The 15,086-nt window shown below is 33.8% G+C and overlaps 1 protein-coding gene and 1 pseudogene across 2 annotated transcripts; both read right to left on the bottom strand.

Moving 5' to 3' along the window:
• Positions 1 to 175: 175 nt before the first annotated feature.
• LOC108474658 (uncharacterized) lies at positions 176 to 9,618 on the bottom strand (annotated as a pseudogene).
• A 994-nt stretch (positions 9,619 to 10,612) lies between these two features.
• LOC108465851 (guanosine nucleotide diphosphate dissociation inhibitor At5g09550-like) lies at positions 10,613 to 15,086 on the bottom strand. Of its 2 annotated transcripts, none has more exons than XR_008279879.1 (13): positions 14,781 to 15,086; positions 14,483 to 14,545; positions 14,303 to 14,386; positions 14,071 to 14,178; positions 13,766 to 13,938; positions 13,060 to 13,171; positions 12,852 to 12,932; positions 12,707 to 12,769; positions 12,262 to 12,363; positions 12,044 to 12,168; positions 11,231 to 11,441; positions 10,992 to 11,085; positions 10,613 to 10,910 (listed from the first exon to the last, which is right to left on the bottom strand). XR_008279879.1 is itself a non-coding variant. In XM_053025420.1 (13 exons), the coding sequence occupies exons 1-13, from the start codon at positions 14,865 to 14,867 to the stop codon at positions 10,857 to 10,859; spliced, it is 1,338 nt and encodes a 445-aa protein (XP_052881380.1). In that variant the 5' UTR covers positions 14,868 to 15,085; the 3' UTR covers positions 10,613 to 10,856. The 2 variants fall into 2 exon arrangements, 1 of the variants encoding a protein (XP_052881380.1); XM_053025420.1 differs by having other exon boundaries at positions 10,992 to 11,066; positions 14,781 to 15,085.

Raw genomic sequence — 15,086 nt, forward strand, 5'->3', positions numbered from 1 at the left:
TAAAAATTTAAAATTGTCTTTTGGTATTATTAAATCAAGCTTGAATTAAAATTCAAAATCAAATTAAATCTTGTATTTTAAGACTTAATTGAGTAGCTACTAATTATGATTGATCTTATTTATTTTGAATACTATTAATAATTTTCTCAAATCAAATTTAAATTCAAGCTTAAAATTTACCACGCAATTATAATAGAGATAAAATAATTTTCAATGCCCAAAGGAACATATATGTTGTACTTAGTAATTTCCTCTTCCTTTTTTAGCTTTATAATTCTTCCTTTTATTTTACTCCAATCTACATCATAAAACTATGGTGTATTAATAAACAACATTCACAACGCTGTCGCAAGTCCAACCTTTGTCAAAGCCTTACATGCCTTCGGTACTTTTACAGCTGTGTTTCATCGCTCAGCCAACAAGTACACGCTTATGAAGTTTCTGTGGCTCGATGTTCATCGCCTTCGGACACATGATCTCCATCACTTGTTGGCATGGCATTCTCTTTAAGATCTACTTTCGCAGTTATATCTGCTTGTTGGTGGGATAGAGCAGAAATGTCCCTCTGAAAGGATGTAGGTGAACAAGTACTTTGAAACTCAATGTCATCATGAATACCATTCGACTCTTGAGAATCTTCAACAACGGAATCAGAGGAACCTTCATTTGAGGTCGAGGAATGTTCGGGTTGCACACATACCTCAAACTCCGAAACAACTTCGTAATCTTCTAGTCCTATTTTTGATGAATCAAGAGAATCAATTAGCTTGTAAAAAGCTGAATTCTCGAAATGCAACGGGAATTTTTGGTTCCATGATGTTCTCAATCTAAAATCTTTGCTAGCATATCGCATGTTTAAGTGAGATTTAGTTACTGGTCCAGCAACTTTCTGACCATCTAGACCCGAAAGCAAATCGGCAGCTATTTCTTCTCTGGTCTCTTCGATTTCCTGGTTCAAGCAGGGAAAACAAAAAAGGCAACTATTTTCAGACCAAAATTCGCAATAAACCAAGAATTATAGGACTTCACCGGTCACATACAGCAAACGGAGCAGTTGTATTTGATCTAACTCAATATATCCAAAAATATGAAAAGAAACCTCACACATTCGTAATCTTCATTTCAGTAACACAGCTAAAAGATTCTCTATCACAAAGACAACATATTGTCATTTATTTGGTCGAAAAGATAATTCGAGCAACATTGCGTTTCATTTGGTCGAACACTGCATGGTTTCATGACAATGACAAACAACAGCTAGAGAATAGCTCATATTTTCTATGGAAAATTTTCTATTGACGCAACGCGTACACATGCGCACAAGGGTGATTCAATGTTTAGCTAGCAAATTGCTTTATCTCATGCTTTAAGCTTGTTGGTAACAAAGAAATGACAGTTACCTCTATAGGTGGCATGGCATTTCTTTTACCAAGTGTATTAATCTGCTGATAATTTCCATGGGAAAGGGATCCTCCATGCATGTCCACCCCGTAAAATTTAAAACCTTCCAATCCCAACTCTTTATGACTTCGTAGAACTATCGGAGGGGATGCTGCAGAGAGTGCAAAGTTGTTAGGCCCCTGGTTAACAGTGGAATTTGAGTAATAACCATAACATGTTTTTGTGGAACTGCCAATCTGCACTCCAGTGTCTTGCTCACTTCGGACCGGTAAGAGAGATGTGGAATAACAAGATTGTTCGTCAAAGATTTCACAGATTAACTTCTTGATATGAAAGCGTTTCAAAGAAGCCTCGGCAGGTGGAAACCAATGCATATTAAGCTGAAAGAAAAGGTCAAAGATAATATTAGTAGAGGTGAAAAATACAATGAAACCTTTCCTACAACTTTCGTACTATATGATAACCAGGTGAGTACAAGTAACAATGTTGCGTCAGAGATTTAACGATGATATACTTCTTGCAACAAGACTAACGTTCTGCAAGTTCAAGCATTGTAGAAAGCAATGCAAGATCTAATAAAGTTGGAAGATCTTGTTACCTTAAAAGGGCAGAAGTCGGGTGATGCTTGAAGAAGGAAGAGTTCCATATAGTGCAGCAAGAAGAGGCCACAGTCAAATGAATTCTCCTGTTGTGGTACCTGAACCATACAGAATGAAAATTAAAAAAAATAACAGTCAACCAATTTAGCAAATGTGAAAGGAAAGTATGATTTCTGATAAAACCAAGTGACATAACATGCTAATTGTAAATAAGAAAAAACAAGGCTATGTAAAGTACAGTTCTTTATGTGCTTTTCCTCAGCTTGAATTCCCTAATAAACTACGGACTTAATTTTTATATTGAAAATCCTTTTGTTTATGAGTGAGCATTTTTAAACATAAAGGATTTTTTTATGGGGTGCAGGAACTTAATGATAGGTATATAAAGAAGGGGAATACCTCTAGTTGGACAAATTGTAAATGTAAAAAATTTGAAGGAACATCATCTGCTGCCTCTCCATGCCTCTCTTTCCACTCTTCAGATAAGTAGCTGTCAACTCGTGACAAAGAAAGTAGGAAACAATAATCAACAAGAAGATCTTTTGGAGTCTGAGAAATGCCTATTTCAAACAGAGGAGATAATTTTAAGACAGAGTTCTTTAAAATAACATATTCCAAAGCATTTCTCGAACAAGTTTGTGTTTCCTCATTCTATTACTTTCATAGTTAAACAACATTTATTGAGCGAGATGAGAAGTCAAGGACATCACCATTAGCCCTTCATCTGCAGAAGGTCAGAATTCCAGACTATATGGTTCATGTCATTTTAAGTTCAAATCAAGCACAATCCCTTGCACAGTTGCAATGCAATTAAAATGTCAATGGGGCACTCCTGGTTTTGGTCAATGGTTTTCATGCATCAACGGTATGTTTTGGACCTTTAAAAGCTGTCATAATTACAGACTCGCAGGTGTGCCACTCTTTTTCCTTTAAAAGAGAGAAAAAAAGGGAGTAAATGGCAGAATGCCAGCTCAAAGAAATCCAAGGAGTTGAGAAGGTCTGGACATAGGTGTGCAAAGTTCATAATTATCCAATATTGCAGCTCAAGATGTTCCACATAAGATTGTTTTACTTGAGAATGAAGAAATATAGGAAAGTAAGCATAAAAAATGAGATCAAACATATTGAAACCAACTATTTTGTAATATTTTGGGTAACAATGCTGATGAAAACACATAAACACACAAAAGACAAGAACATTCCCCAAAGGTTCTGTTTTAAATTGCAAAATAAAGCAATATAAAAATTAACTAATGAAAATAATCATGAAGTAATTACCTTTGGAATAGATTTTTAAGGCCTCTGTGGCTTCCTCTAATTGAATTCATGTGCAAGATGCAAGGGACGTTAAGTAAATTTTCAGTTCCTTCATCTGCAAGACAACTGAAAGAAAGGTAAAGATGGACATAGTCCTAGCTACTACAATAAGCTGAAACATTTCATTAAGGTCTTGCCTCTGAAATTAGCCACTTCACCAGGATGACACATGACAATCAAACTCCAATGGAGACTGTCATGAAGATGTGTTTATAACATTAGAGAGCTACATAAAGAATTGTTCTCATGCCTTGGAAAAAAAAAAATAGACAAGTTTATCACCTGTAATTTACAGGAATGAAAATGTAATCCTTTGCAAATATATCCACCTTCCTAGTCCATTTACGAACACGTTCAAATGCTGCTTTCAGTTGACAAGCACTAGATAAACCTTTATCCAGATCAGCAAGCTTGCGAAAGAAAAAACTATTAAAAAAATGGAACCTATGTTGTTCCTCAGGTTGAATTTTGTTCTTCAAATATCTGTCATGGATCAGAACCAAATGTCAATCCTAGTAAATCAGGAAATAGAACCAGACAGAAATATTGCAATAGCTTCGGGTCATAAACTGAACCAATTTTTTTTTTTGGTGGATGATTAAAGGGGAGGTTTCTCACGAGCTCTCACAAGGCTCTTAGTCAATTATCATGGTTACGATGTTTAATCAAGGAGTTAAATTTCGAACCATCAGATGATAATTTCAATTTATGTCTATTGTATAAGCCCATATCACTATTTTGGAAACTATAAAGAAGTGGAACTTCTTTTGAATAAAGACAAAGGAACACTGCTACAAAAGTATGAACTACATATGCTGCATCAAGAACACATAATGATAATGACAACAAGAGAATCAACGACATAAACTAGATATAAAAATGCAACTTTGAGAATAGCTATGGAAAAAGTTTCTAGTCCAATACATTTCACATGCGCATTTCATTTACCAATCCTCAAGGATGAACTAAAACTAGCATATACAAAATCTAAGAAACAGACTAACATCCAGAGCATGAATAAGAAAACGAAGGACATGGACTTTATATTTCAAGCTTCCTTAATATAGAAGTCAATGATGGTATCATTGATAAATGTCTCTGGCTGTAGAAGTGCAACATCTCGCTTGCTAATTGAAATAGCATCAGGATCACCTTTCGGATAGATAACTTCTTCAAAATGTTCATGGAAACTGTACAGAAAATTAGTTAGATTTATCGATTGTAGATAAAAAAGAACTGTTAAGTGACTAATAAAAAAAAAACAGCTTAAAATGTATAAAGCAATAAATCTATGTTATACACAAACGTGCATACACACAGAATCATGCATATAAGAAGGAAAAGGAATTGTATAAAAAGAATGACTAGCATAACATGCACGGAAAATACTAATAATTGAAGGATACCTCTCAAATTCATTCTATGGTAAAATTTTGAAATAGCACTATCAAATGGGAGTATAGTTTGAAGCTTCTTCAAACTTCTATGTAAATTTTGGGATATATCTCAAAACTACACATGAACTTTGATCCAATGTCAGTGATATACATGAACTTTAAATTTGTGCAATTTTAGACATGAAATTTTGATTTGATTCAATTTTCACAAAACTACTAACACAATTATCGATATAGCATCATTTTATGCTTACACATTACATACACAGATGATTATATTTATCCAATATAAAACTAAATTGATGTATTTATTTCTTTAAATGTGTAAAATTAAATAAAAATAAAAATTTCATGTTCATAATTGCACCAAATTAAAGTTAATGTATCAATTTAGACATCCGATCATAGTTCATATACAGTTTTGAGATTTATCCTAATTTTTTTAAGTAGTACTTTGAAATGAGAGCATATCTTTGGAATTGCTTCAAAGTAAAGAGAAGAGCTGAAACATACAATAGTTATTGTCTACCTCAAAGAAAAAGAATGGTAAAGGTATTTACAGAGATATTATGCTTCTGATAGAAAGCTTAAATTATCCCCTCTCTCTCTCTTATTTGTTTTAAATTTTGGGAAGGGAGGGAGGGAGACATGCAAATCTACAAAACCTAAAATCAGAAAGAGCTTGTATCCCCAAAAAGGAAAATGATATAGAGCATTATTAAAGTTTCTTTGGCTTACTCAGAAAAAAATGGCTTTGACAAAAACCTTCTACTCTGTCCCATGAAGGCATTTTCTTCATTTTCTCTGCAGGTGGTAACATGAATAGTTAAATCTATGCAATTAAACAATAAAAAATGATCTACTTGATTCACAAATAAATAGGAAGTTACACTAGGCGTATGGGACTAAAGCACGAAGTGAAAAACAAAAAAAGAGCAAAAATCCAAGCTATACAGCAACAAAAGCAGTCAAACCAAACGATAGATACACAACCAGAGTTTCTCTGTTAAGGGTAGCAACTAGCAAGAGAGAGAGAGAAGCTACAAGTGTGACTGAACAAAACTAAATACCTATATATTCTAATACAAAATAACCAACCATCACTTTGTACATTTACATTGATAGATTGTGAATAATCTGATAGAAAACTAAATCAGTAGAAACCTTACTCAGAGATAGCGTTCCATATATCCTTGTATCTCACACTCACTGATTTGATTGCTTTCTCCCTTTCAGACCAGCAAGGATCACAAAGTGAAAACTTCAACAACCCAATGGCTGCAGCAATTAAGAATATCCTAGTTCAAAATTTATTGATAAAGAAAGAATGATCAGCAATGGAGACCAGAGCTTCCCCTCAATCAATTCCTATTGGAAACAGGGAAGTCAAAGACAACTTTATAGAGATGGCACAATAGAAAAGCAATGCAGATACATGGTTATGAGGCAAGCAGACAGATATACAGGATGGTATTTTGAAAGAGGTCAAAGTATAGGACATTAATTTTTATTAGAATTCGTATACTCTCTCTCAGAACATGAACTATCATGCATTCATGCTACACCAAAAGAAATAGTTCAATGCAAATGATTTCTGAAAATTCACAAACCTGAAGGTTCATTTTCATTTCCAGCTCTCTTAGACTTCTTTGACAGTAGAACAAGATTTATAATGGCTGTTTCAACCTATGTCCAGCAGCATAAGAGGGCCAAGACTATCTTCTCAGAGAGTATCTTCAAAATTTTAAAGACAAAAAAGGAGAAAGAACAGCTCTTGTAACTCACCCCTTCAAGCCATTGTGAATCAATACTGATGATATCACCAACAGTCCATACAAAACTAATTTTTTTCTTGGTCCCATTTACAGTTGAGCCCTTAAACTTGAGACAGGTTTTTGAAAAGGTTAACTGACCCTCTGTACAATACATACCTCTATAAAACATAAAATCAGGGGAAATGACAACTTTCACATTTTCTCTTTCCTGCAAGTTGAAAAATAAATAAAAAGGCCCATCAAGAAATGTAATATTAACATAAAGAATTAGCAGAATGTGGAAATTAGAGAACTTAAAACAACTGACTCTGTAGTTATGGTAAACAATATGGGAAAAATCATAAAAAGGAAACAAATAAAAACTAAGCAAATGTAAATTAATCTAATCATAATCCACAACATAACAAGAAGAAAGTAGTAGTTCCGCTAATGAAGTTAATTCCATTGCTAGTATTTTCAGAAACATCCCTCTAAACAGCAATCAAAAGAAAATTTTCTTAGTTAATCTTACAAAAGGGAGTACTGTAGTTACAATTTCATGTCCATCAGAAGCATGAACCAAAAGTTGCTCCTCCAGAAAATCTGAGAGATGCAGGATGTCATATAAGATCACAGTCAGATACAATAAGCTTGCCAAAATAAGGTGTCAGAATTTATGAAGCAAACTCAAAAGGATAAGAAAGTACCTCTACACTCGTCAGGAGAAGTAAAAACTGACGAAGAAATAATTTCAATCCTGTCATCGTCATCTGAAATCACATTAACTGGCTCATTCTGCAGCCAATTTAAATAGAAGAATAACTAGGAGGTTCACGATCCATTTGTTTTTGTTTATTGTTCATGCATTTAATATATCACGCAGAGAATAAGCCTGAGTTGCATTTAAGATATTTGCTGCAGTCTAAAGCATGTTACCCATTTGATTTAATTGTTCACGATATATTAAGGCAAGGCACCTATACCTTATAGCTCGAAGAAAAATATTGCAAAGGGGTATCCAGTTCAGAAATCTTCTCTTGTCCCATATTCACAGGACAGCATGCAGGAAATGTGCATTGCTGACTAGTAACACAAGCATTGACGCCTCCAAGGTTATATATGCTGAGCTTTTCTGCAGGCTTGATCGCCTGCACTTCTACAAAGTTACACGAAGAACATTAGAAGCTTTATGACACTTAAGATGTACACTGATGCCATGTACCTTTAGCATCAATGTCAATTGGTTCGTCAATCTTGCTCTTTTTCCTAGTCTTGAGACTTTGTAAAGCTACAAACAAAGATAGTATAGGCTTTACAAACAAAGATAAATAATAACAGGGAAAATAGATGCCCAACAAAAACAAGAAAGAAAAACATCAAAAGTGATGAAAGTATCCATTAACAAATTATAAATGCAAAGCAGGGAAATTACAAACACAGAGATATTTGTCAGAGACTCAAAGGTCAAATCACATTGGAGGAGACGATGATTCAACATTTACATCTCATATAATGAACCATGATAGAAGACTAAAGACAAAATTCCAGGCCATAAACAAGGATTTTAGAAGGAAAGAAATACTGGAAAAGAAATGTCACAAATAATTGTAGGATACAATGCAAATGCATGAGCCTAGAAACCAACTCAAGGTCAAGAACATACTAAAAAAGTTATGCAAACCATAAACCAAAAAAAGGAAATGAAAAATAACAATGACAACTCACACTGAAGTTCTGTACATTCCGAATCAAGTACAATCAGTCCAGTGCTAACGTCCTTTTGCTTAGTCCTACTGCAATCTCCCTCTAGAGTACAGGAACACAGAAAATGATTGAACAGCTATACATTTCACACGAAGCATGGATAAACGAGTGAAAAGGATACTAAGCCTCGACCTATTCCTTACCTTCGAGATCAAGATCAATCAGTATTTTCCTAATTTCATTTTTTCCGGAGTACTACATAGGAAAGAAAAAGGTTATTACATAAATAGACATATAAATATTACATGTATACACAAGTTGAAGGAAACACTGAAAAAAAATGTCACGGTGTTGTGTCAAACAAGGAAATTCATGTAACCAAAAACAATTAAGACAAAAAATTCAGCTAAACGATAATGCAACTCACAGAACAAATTTTTAAAAAAAATAGCAATAACAACCCACATTGAGGTTCTGTAACCTCTGAGTCAAGTTCAACCGGCAGATTGCTAACTTCCATTCGCTTAGTACTGCTGCAATATGCAACTAGAGAACAAGAAGACAGAATTTGATTGAGCAGCTATATGGTACACATGAAAACATAGATAAAAGAGTGAAAATGACACTAAGCCTAAAGCTATTTCACACCTTCGTCATCAAGATCAATTGGTCTGTTGCTATTTTCATTTTGCCGGACAACTAGGAAAGGAAAGAGAAATGTCAATTATTAAATAAATTTAACATACATATAAATTATAATAATTTATCGATATTAAATAGATACACAAGTAAAAAGCAGTTAACAAAGAAGTAAACAGGATAGAACCAAATGGAATGCATTAGGTTATACACTTATACTGTGTTCGTTAACGAGGAAAAAAAAAATAAAAATGAATAAATGATGCGTCAAATGCTTTTTTTCTTCTTTTTCAAAATGCCAAACATAGAGGCAAAATAACAGAAAGAAAAAGAGATCGAAGAGAGTAAACTAAAGGGCGACATGTTGTTTACTTTCTCTAAAAGTTTGAAAGCACATTAGAAATCTCAAATTTCATTATTATTATCACATTTTTTTCCCGCACTTTCTCGGTCACCAACCAGAGTAATCAGCAAGAGATTCAAGTCGATGGATTAAAGAATGAGAGGGAAAGAGAGGAAGATACAGCATTGAAGAAAGTTGTATTTGTTGAGACAAGGAGATGCCGTGCTGCCTCTTTTAGGGTTCTTAAACCTTGCGAGAAACTCCGCGGACTCCTCCTCAATTCTTTCGTCCTCATCGGCGAAGTCGAAGACATCGAAACGCTTCCTCCTTTGACTCGCCCTTCGACTCATTATCAAATCGCCCTTGAACTGGCAAAATTTGAATAAATTCGAAAATGATTTTTATTTTATAAAACTAGCAAGGGCCAAGGAGCAAGCATTTCCATTTATGAGTAGAAATAAACAAATAAACAAACAAACGAACCAGTAGAAATTGGAAAGTCCAAGTGGTCAAGTCAACGTTGGACGTTTGCTTAACCTACTACTCCCTTATTTTATCTTGGATATCTTTATGTCCACTCACCTTTAAAATATGGTTTCTTTATACGTGATTAGTGTAAAAATAATATTCAAGACCCTTAAATAAATCTAGTAAAAAGGATATCTTTTTTATTTATTTTAATTTTATCCCATTGATGTTTAAGAACAATTTAAAAATAAATGTCAAATTACTATTATTTTCGATGTTAAAAATAAAATTAAATAAATGTAAAAATTCATATAAATCAATTGAGCTCATTGTTCAGTGATAAAATTTCCGTTGAAATAAAATTTTAATTAATTCTTTATTTTGAAAAATCCTAAACTTTTTCAAAAATTGCTCAAATCTTATTTACAATAAATTTGATGATATGTTTCAACATTAAAAATAAAATAAAATATTTAAATTTATGTTCATATGCGACGGCTTGATAGGATTTTACTTATCTACATTTATTTTATTTAGATAGGGTTATAATTTTAAATATATACTATGTGATTTAAAAATACAAAAATGTATTTATAAAAAATTATCTAAAAAATAAATGAGATTTTAGTTACCATGATAAATTTGAAACTTTAAAGAGATGGTATCTTACAAATTACTTTACGTGTGGATTTAAATTAATTTTTTACAAATTTTAAATAAAAACATAAAAGACAAAATGCTACTTTGAAAAACAAAATTTAAAAATTAATTTAATTAAGGAATTAAATATATTACACGATAAAAGAAAAATCATGAATACAACACAGATATATGAATGTACGTAATTTATATAAATATGTAAAATCAAAATATACATACACACTTGATGAGATCTTGACTTAATAGCACAAAGAAAGCCTTGAAAACTTTTAGACTAAATATTCAAATTCCACTATCTGTTAAATTTATTTCAGTGAGTTTGGTTAGCTGTTTTTAATTTTAACTGATAAAATTATAAAATTCCAAAGAATCAGAATCGTGTCAAAAACACATGTTACTCCAATCATTATTTCGGAGTACATTACATATAACACCTACAATGAATGTAATATAGAAATGTAGTTTGAGTTTAAGAATTTTATCTAAAAGATTTGCTGAAAAACATGAAGAAACAATCGAACTCTCCTCTACTAATGGTTGTTCTTTTGCATGAAAGCAACAGGTTTCAAGAACTTCATTCTTCAGATGCAGCATTGGCAGCACTCAGGTCCACTGATAAATCAAGAACCTAAACAACATTGAAAGGTCATAATACGTGAATCAGCCATGTATATATATTTATGTAACATTTGAACATCAACCGTATTACCTTTCCAGTAATCTTAGTGTACATCTCGATCACATCATTCACTGTGGTTTCAAAGTGCGTTGTTGGATCATAACTCTGCAATAATTTTTTCAAACTTGAAGCAATAAGATTGGGGAAGTCAGTTTGCATGTCATATAAGGTAACTATTGGGAAAAGTTGGTTTGGGTACTTTTTATTTAGTTGTTTCTCCACAGAATATGCAATGTAATATATATATATATATATAGAAGGCTTCTTACAGCAGATATGAAGCAGCTGTCGGCTGCATGGTCATTGGTGGGAACATATCTGTCGTAAGTGTCGTAGAATATCTCTTCTACAGGTCCCAGAAGATCAACACCAGGTTTCAGCTCTACCTCAGGGTTGTCTGTCTCTGCTTCTGCTGAAACAAAAGCAATGGACTTTCCCTTGGGAGCTACATTATGAGCATATGAGCAACAAAAGAGGTACCTACAGAACCAAAAATGAAACCTTGGAGTTATTGGAGATCGTGGACTTATAACACTTCTATTTGTTTGTTGGCCAGGCTATGGTACGAGTGTCAATTAAGGATAAGTTTAATTTTTTTTTCCAAATTTTTTCAAATGTTAAAGAGGGTTATATTCTCATATCCATGCTCAAATATGCCTTGATTTGATCTAGAGTAACATAGTGTTGAACTTAATGGAATTAAGACACAATTAATACAGGGTTTTCCTGTCCTGAGTGATCCTATTACCAGAAGAGTATTACCTTCGACTGAAACACATAAAACAACTCACCAACATTTCAAATTATGTTTTGCCTTCTCCATTAGTCATCAGGAATCCAATAAGACTTCAATAAACTAGCAAACATATTTATTCATTGCATAAGCCTTCTAAAATCAACAAAATGACTCAGTGGTGAAGCTAAAACCGCAACTACATGAACACTATTCAAACCAAACCATCACATTTGCATCACTGTTTCCATTTTAGCCACTCAAAATCATCGCATTTGCATCATGTTTCCATTTTAGCCACTCAAAGGAAGAGATTAAGAAATTAAAGTTGAGAAAGTTAACTGCATACATGTCAGATTTACGGCCAAGTTGCTTCTGAGGCAGAATAACCTGAGCCGAGTGAGAATCATTGGTATCAGGAATAGGGTGACTCATTATGCATATAGCACGGGCAACTTTTCCAACCTTCTTAACCTGTTGCATCAAAAAACAAATGACAGAACAAGTAGATATAATTAATCTTAGAGGAAAAAATGAGCGAGAGGCAAGGTTTCTTTGAAAGGTGACCTTATCAGGCAAGTAAGATGGATCACAAACAACTTTCTTGCACTTAGCAGTTTCTCCTTCTGAAGTCACACCGGTAGCTTTCCCATCAGCATCAAATTCTACCTGCAATCCAATGATACATTCTTTTGGGACAACTATGCTAATCACCATATAGGCTTACTCATATGGGTGCCCAATGAGAACCCAAACTTTAGTTCAGTTTGTCCATGTGGTCACTAACAATTTTGGAATTCGAATCTCAAAATCTGCAACCTCTTTTCCCTACTCCCAGACTGAGGCACTTTTTGCATCAAAAGAAGGATCAACCATAGAGACATGGTATTGCTTGACAAAATATGAGCATCTAAACAACTAAAGGACTCAATTCTCAAGCACTGACCAAGCAGACCACTAATGACTAATTGTTTGCTTGTACTATAACATTTTGGTTTTCAAAATATTTTACCTTACATTCTGCCTTGTGGAGCATGTAAGTACCACCATAAACTGCACTTAAACGTGCAAATGCCTGCCAAAGAGAGCAATAACAAGTCAAAAAGTAAAAAATATTTTCTTTTAAACTTGGAGCTAAACTACAGATAAAGACACACCTGAGGCAATTCTCCTAGTCCATATAGTGGATAGATGTAAGGAGAACCTCCTTGAAACCGTGCCAAAGACTCTGCATAAAGCTTCACGAAACAAATGCAGAAAATACACTGAGTATGATGCTAAAAGGGACATGTATGGCCGTACACTGAAGTATCAACCATTGGCTGTAGAACAAAGGTGAAAATACGATACAAAGGAAACTTTTACCTTCATTCTCTTAATAAAACCCAAAGCTGGTTGATCCAAGTAGCTATCATTACTGTGGAGTGCCAAGGCATGACCAATGAAGTCAATTGTATCATCTTCAAGTCCATACTTTCTACATTGCAAAAGTTTGCACGCATCAAGACCAGTAAACTGCAACTAATACTAGCTAATGATCATGAGCTGTGATGATCCTTCAAATATGTCACATCTTCACCCTAGAGTTTTGCTACACCGACTTGTCATTTTCCTTGAAGTAATTATGTCCCACATTTACTCAGACATGCAAATGAAGAAATGATCCTCCAAGGACTCTCTAGATGCATAGAAAAACTAAGAATATTCAACATACTCATGTAGCTACTACATATACATGTATCCAACACACACTTGAGTATGAGTAACTAACATTGGAGAGCAAATTCCCCTTCTCAAAAGGGAAAATGAAACTCCTAACCACAGATTCTCTAAAAACAAATGATAAAAAACCAAGGGTCATGAAAAAAAAAATCATAAGTATTTTTTCTTTTTGTGTAAAAGAAAACTTGGTAAATCCAGTAACATTTCAGAACTTAGAAGAAAATTTAATCTAAAAATCTATAACCATTGCATATATATATATATTGTTATTAATTTCCTAGTCAATGGTAAGTGTTAGTGCAGTACTAATGCAAACTTTTATAGAAGGCAACAAGGATGAGATACACACGAGATAAGTTCTCTCGCTGTTACTTTATTCAGGTCGAGTCCTTCATGAGATTTTGGATCATTGTCATCATAGTCTTGGACATAAATGAAGAACTTTCTGGCTCGGCGCTTCTCAAACAACCCCATCAATGGCGATTTAAATGCTTCAACATCAGTCGCTGGAACTTTGTGGACCTACAAGTTATGATAATTGCTTCAAGTTGTTGTTGACAATAGAACAATGTTTACACTAATCTTCAGAAACAAATCATACCCTCCCCTTCCCCCCCCCCCAAAAAAAAAAAACAGAACCTACAATGCTCTTACTTTTTTCTTATTGTACACATAACTCCCATCCACAGCCTTGAAATTAAGATACTTGGTAACATCCGTGTGGATCAATATACGAACCAGACTGCCATTGGCCATCATGAACTGTTAAAGCAATCAATTAAGCATATTATTCATTACAAAACATATAAGAAGAGTAACATAAACCATGCATCCAAGTACTGAAAGAACTACAAAAAAAAAAAAAAAAAAGCTGAAATAGACATGCCTTAGGCATCATATCAACATTATATTCTCTGCTTGCCCCCAGCTTTTCTGGAGGCTTTTCATCTCCCCTGAAATGTTTCCAAAGCTATGCAATAGCAGAAAAAGAAAGACAATATTCAGAAAATAGCCAAGGAATAAATGAAAAAAAAAAAAAAGGTTCCACTAATCGAAGAACAATGACCTGCACAAGATTAAGAGAAGTCGATTCTCCACCATAATAGTCATTCCTATCCATGTGCAAAACCTGTTTTGATATATAGAGATATATTCAGATAATATCTTAACGAACACATTTTCTTTATAATCTTTACCAATACCCAGAAACAAAATCCCATATTCAATATGAATCGAATGCCTATATAGAAACTGAAGAACTGAGCCAAGAAAAAGAAAACCCAGATTGTAGATTTTCTTTTGAATCAATAGAAAATAAATAGAAATGAAACGAAGAAAGAAGAGTGTGACGAAATTAAATGTACTTTGAGTCCATCAACGGAGAGAAGACCACTGAGAATGCATTCCTTAAGGCCTGTCCCTAGGACTATCACATCGTACTCTTCATCCATGGCTGAATATCTTGATCACAAATCTTTCTTCTTTTTAATTATGTTTTCTTTTTTGCTTTTGCTGTGAGTACGAGTGAGAGGGAAAATTAGGGTTTTTCTTCGTTTGTTTGCTTGCGTAGAGTTTGGAACAGGTCTTTAGCGGGAGAAATAACGAGAGAGTAGCGCTTTCCGAGAGTATCTAAATTAACGTTATTTCATGCGCGTGGGATGCAACTCGTA

Source organism: Gossypium arboreum, chromosome 3 (assembly GCF_025698485.1).
Source record: "Gossypium arboreum isolate Shixiya-1 chromosome 3, ASM2569848v2, whole genome shotgun sequence".
Taxonomy (NCBI): Eukaryota; Viridiplantae; Streptophyta; class Magnoliopsida; order Malvales; family Malvaceae; genus Gossypium; species Gossypium arboreum.

Excerpts from the sequence above, each read along its gene's own strand:
- LOC108465851 (XM_053025420.1), bottom strand. The coding sequence starts at position 14,867 with ATGGATGAAGAGTACGATGTGATAGTCCTAGGGACAGGCCTTAAGGAA. Across the intron at positions 14,179-14,302 it reads ATGTTGATATGATGCCTAAG|TTCATGATGGCCAATGGCAG; the intron begins GCATGTCTATTT and ends TTGCTTTAACAG. Across the intron at positions 12,364-12,706 it reads TCCACAAGGCAGAATGTAAG|GTAGAATTTGATGCTGATGG; the intron begins GTAAAATATTTT and ends ATTGGATTGCAG.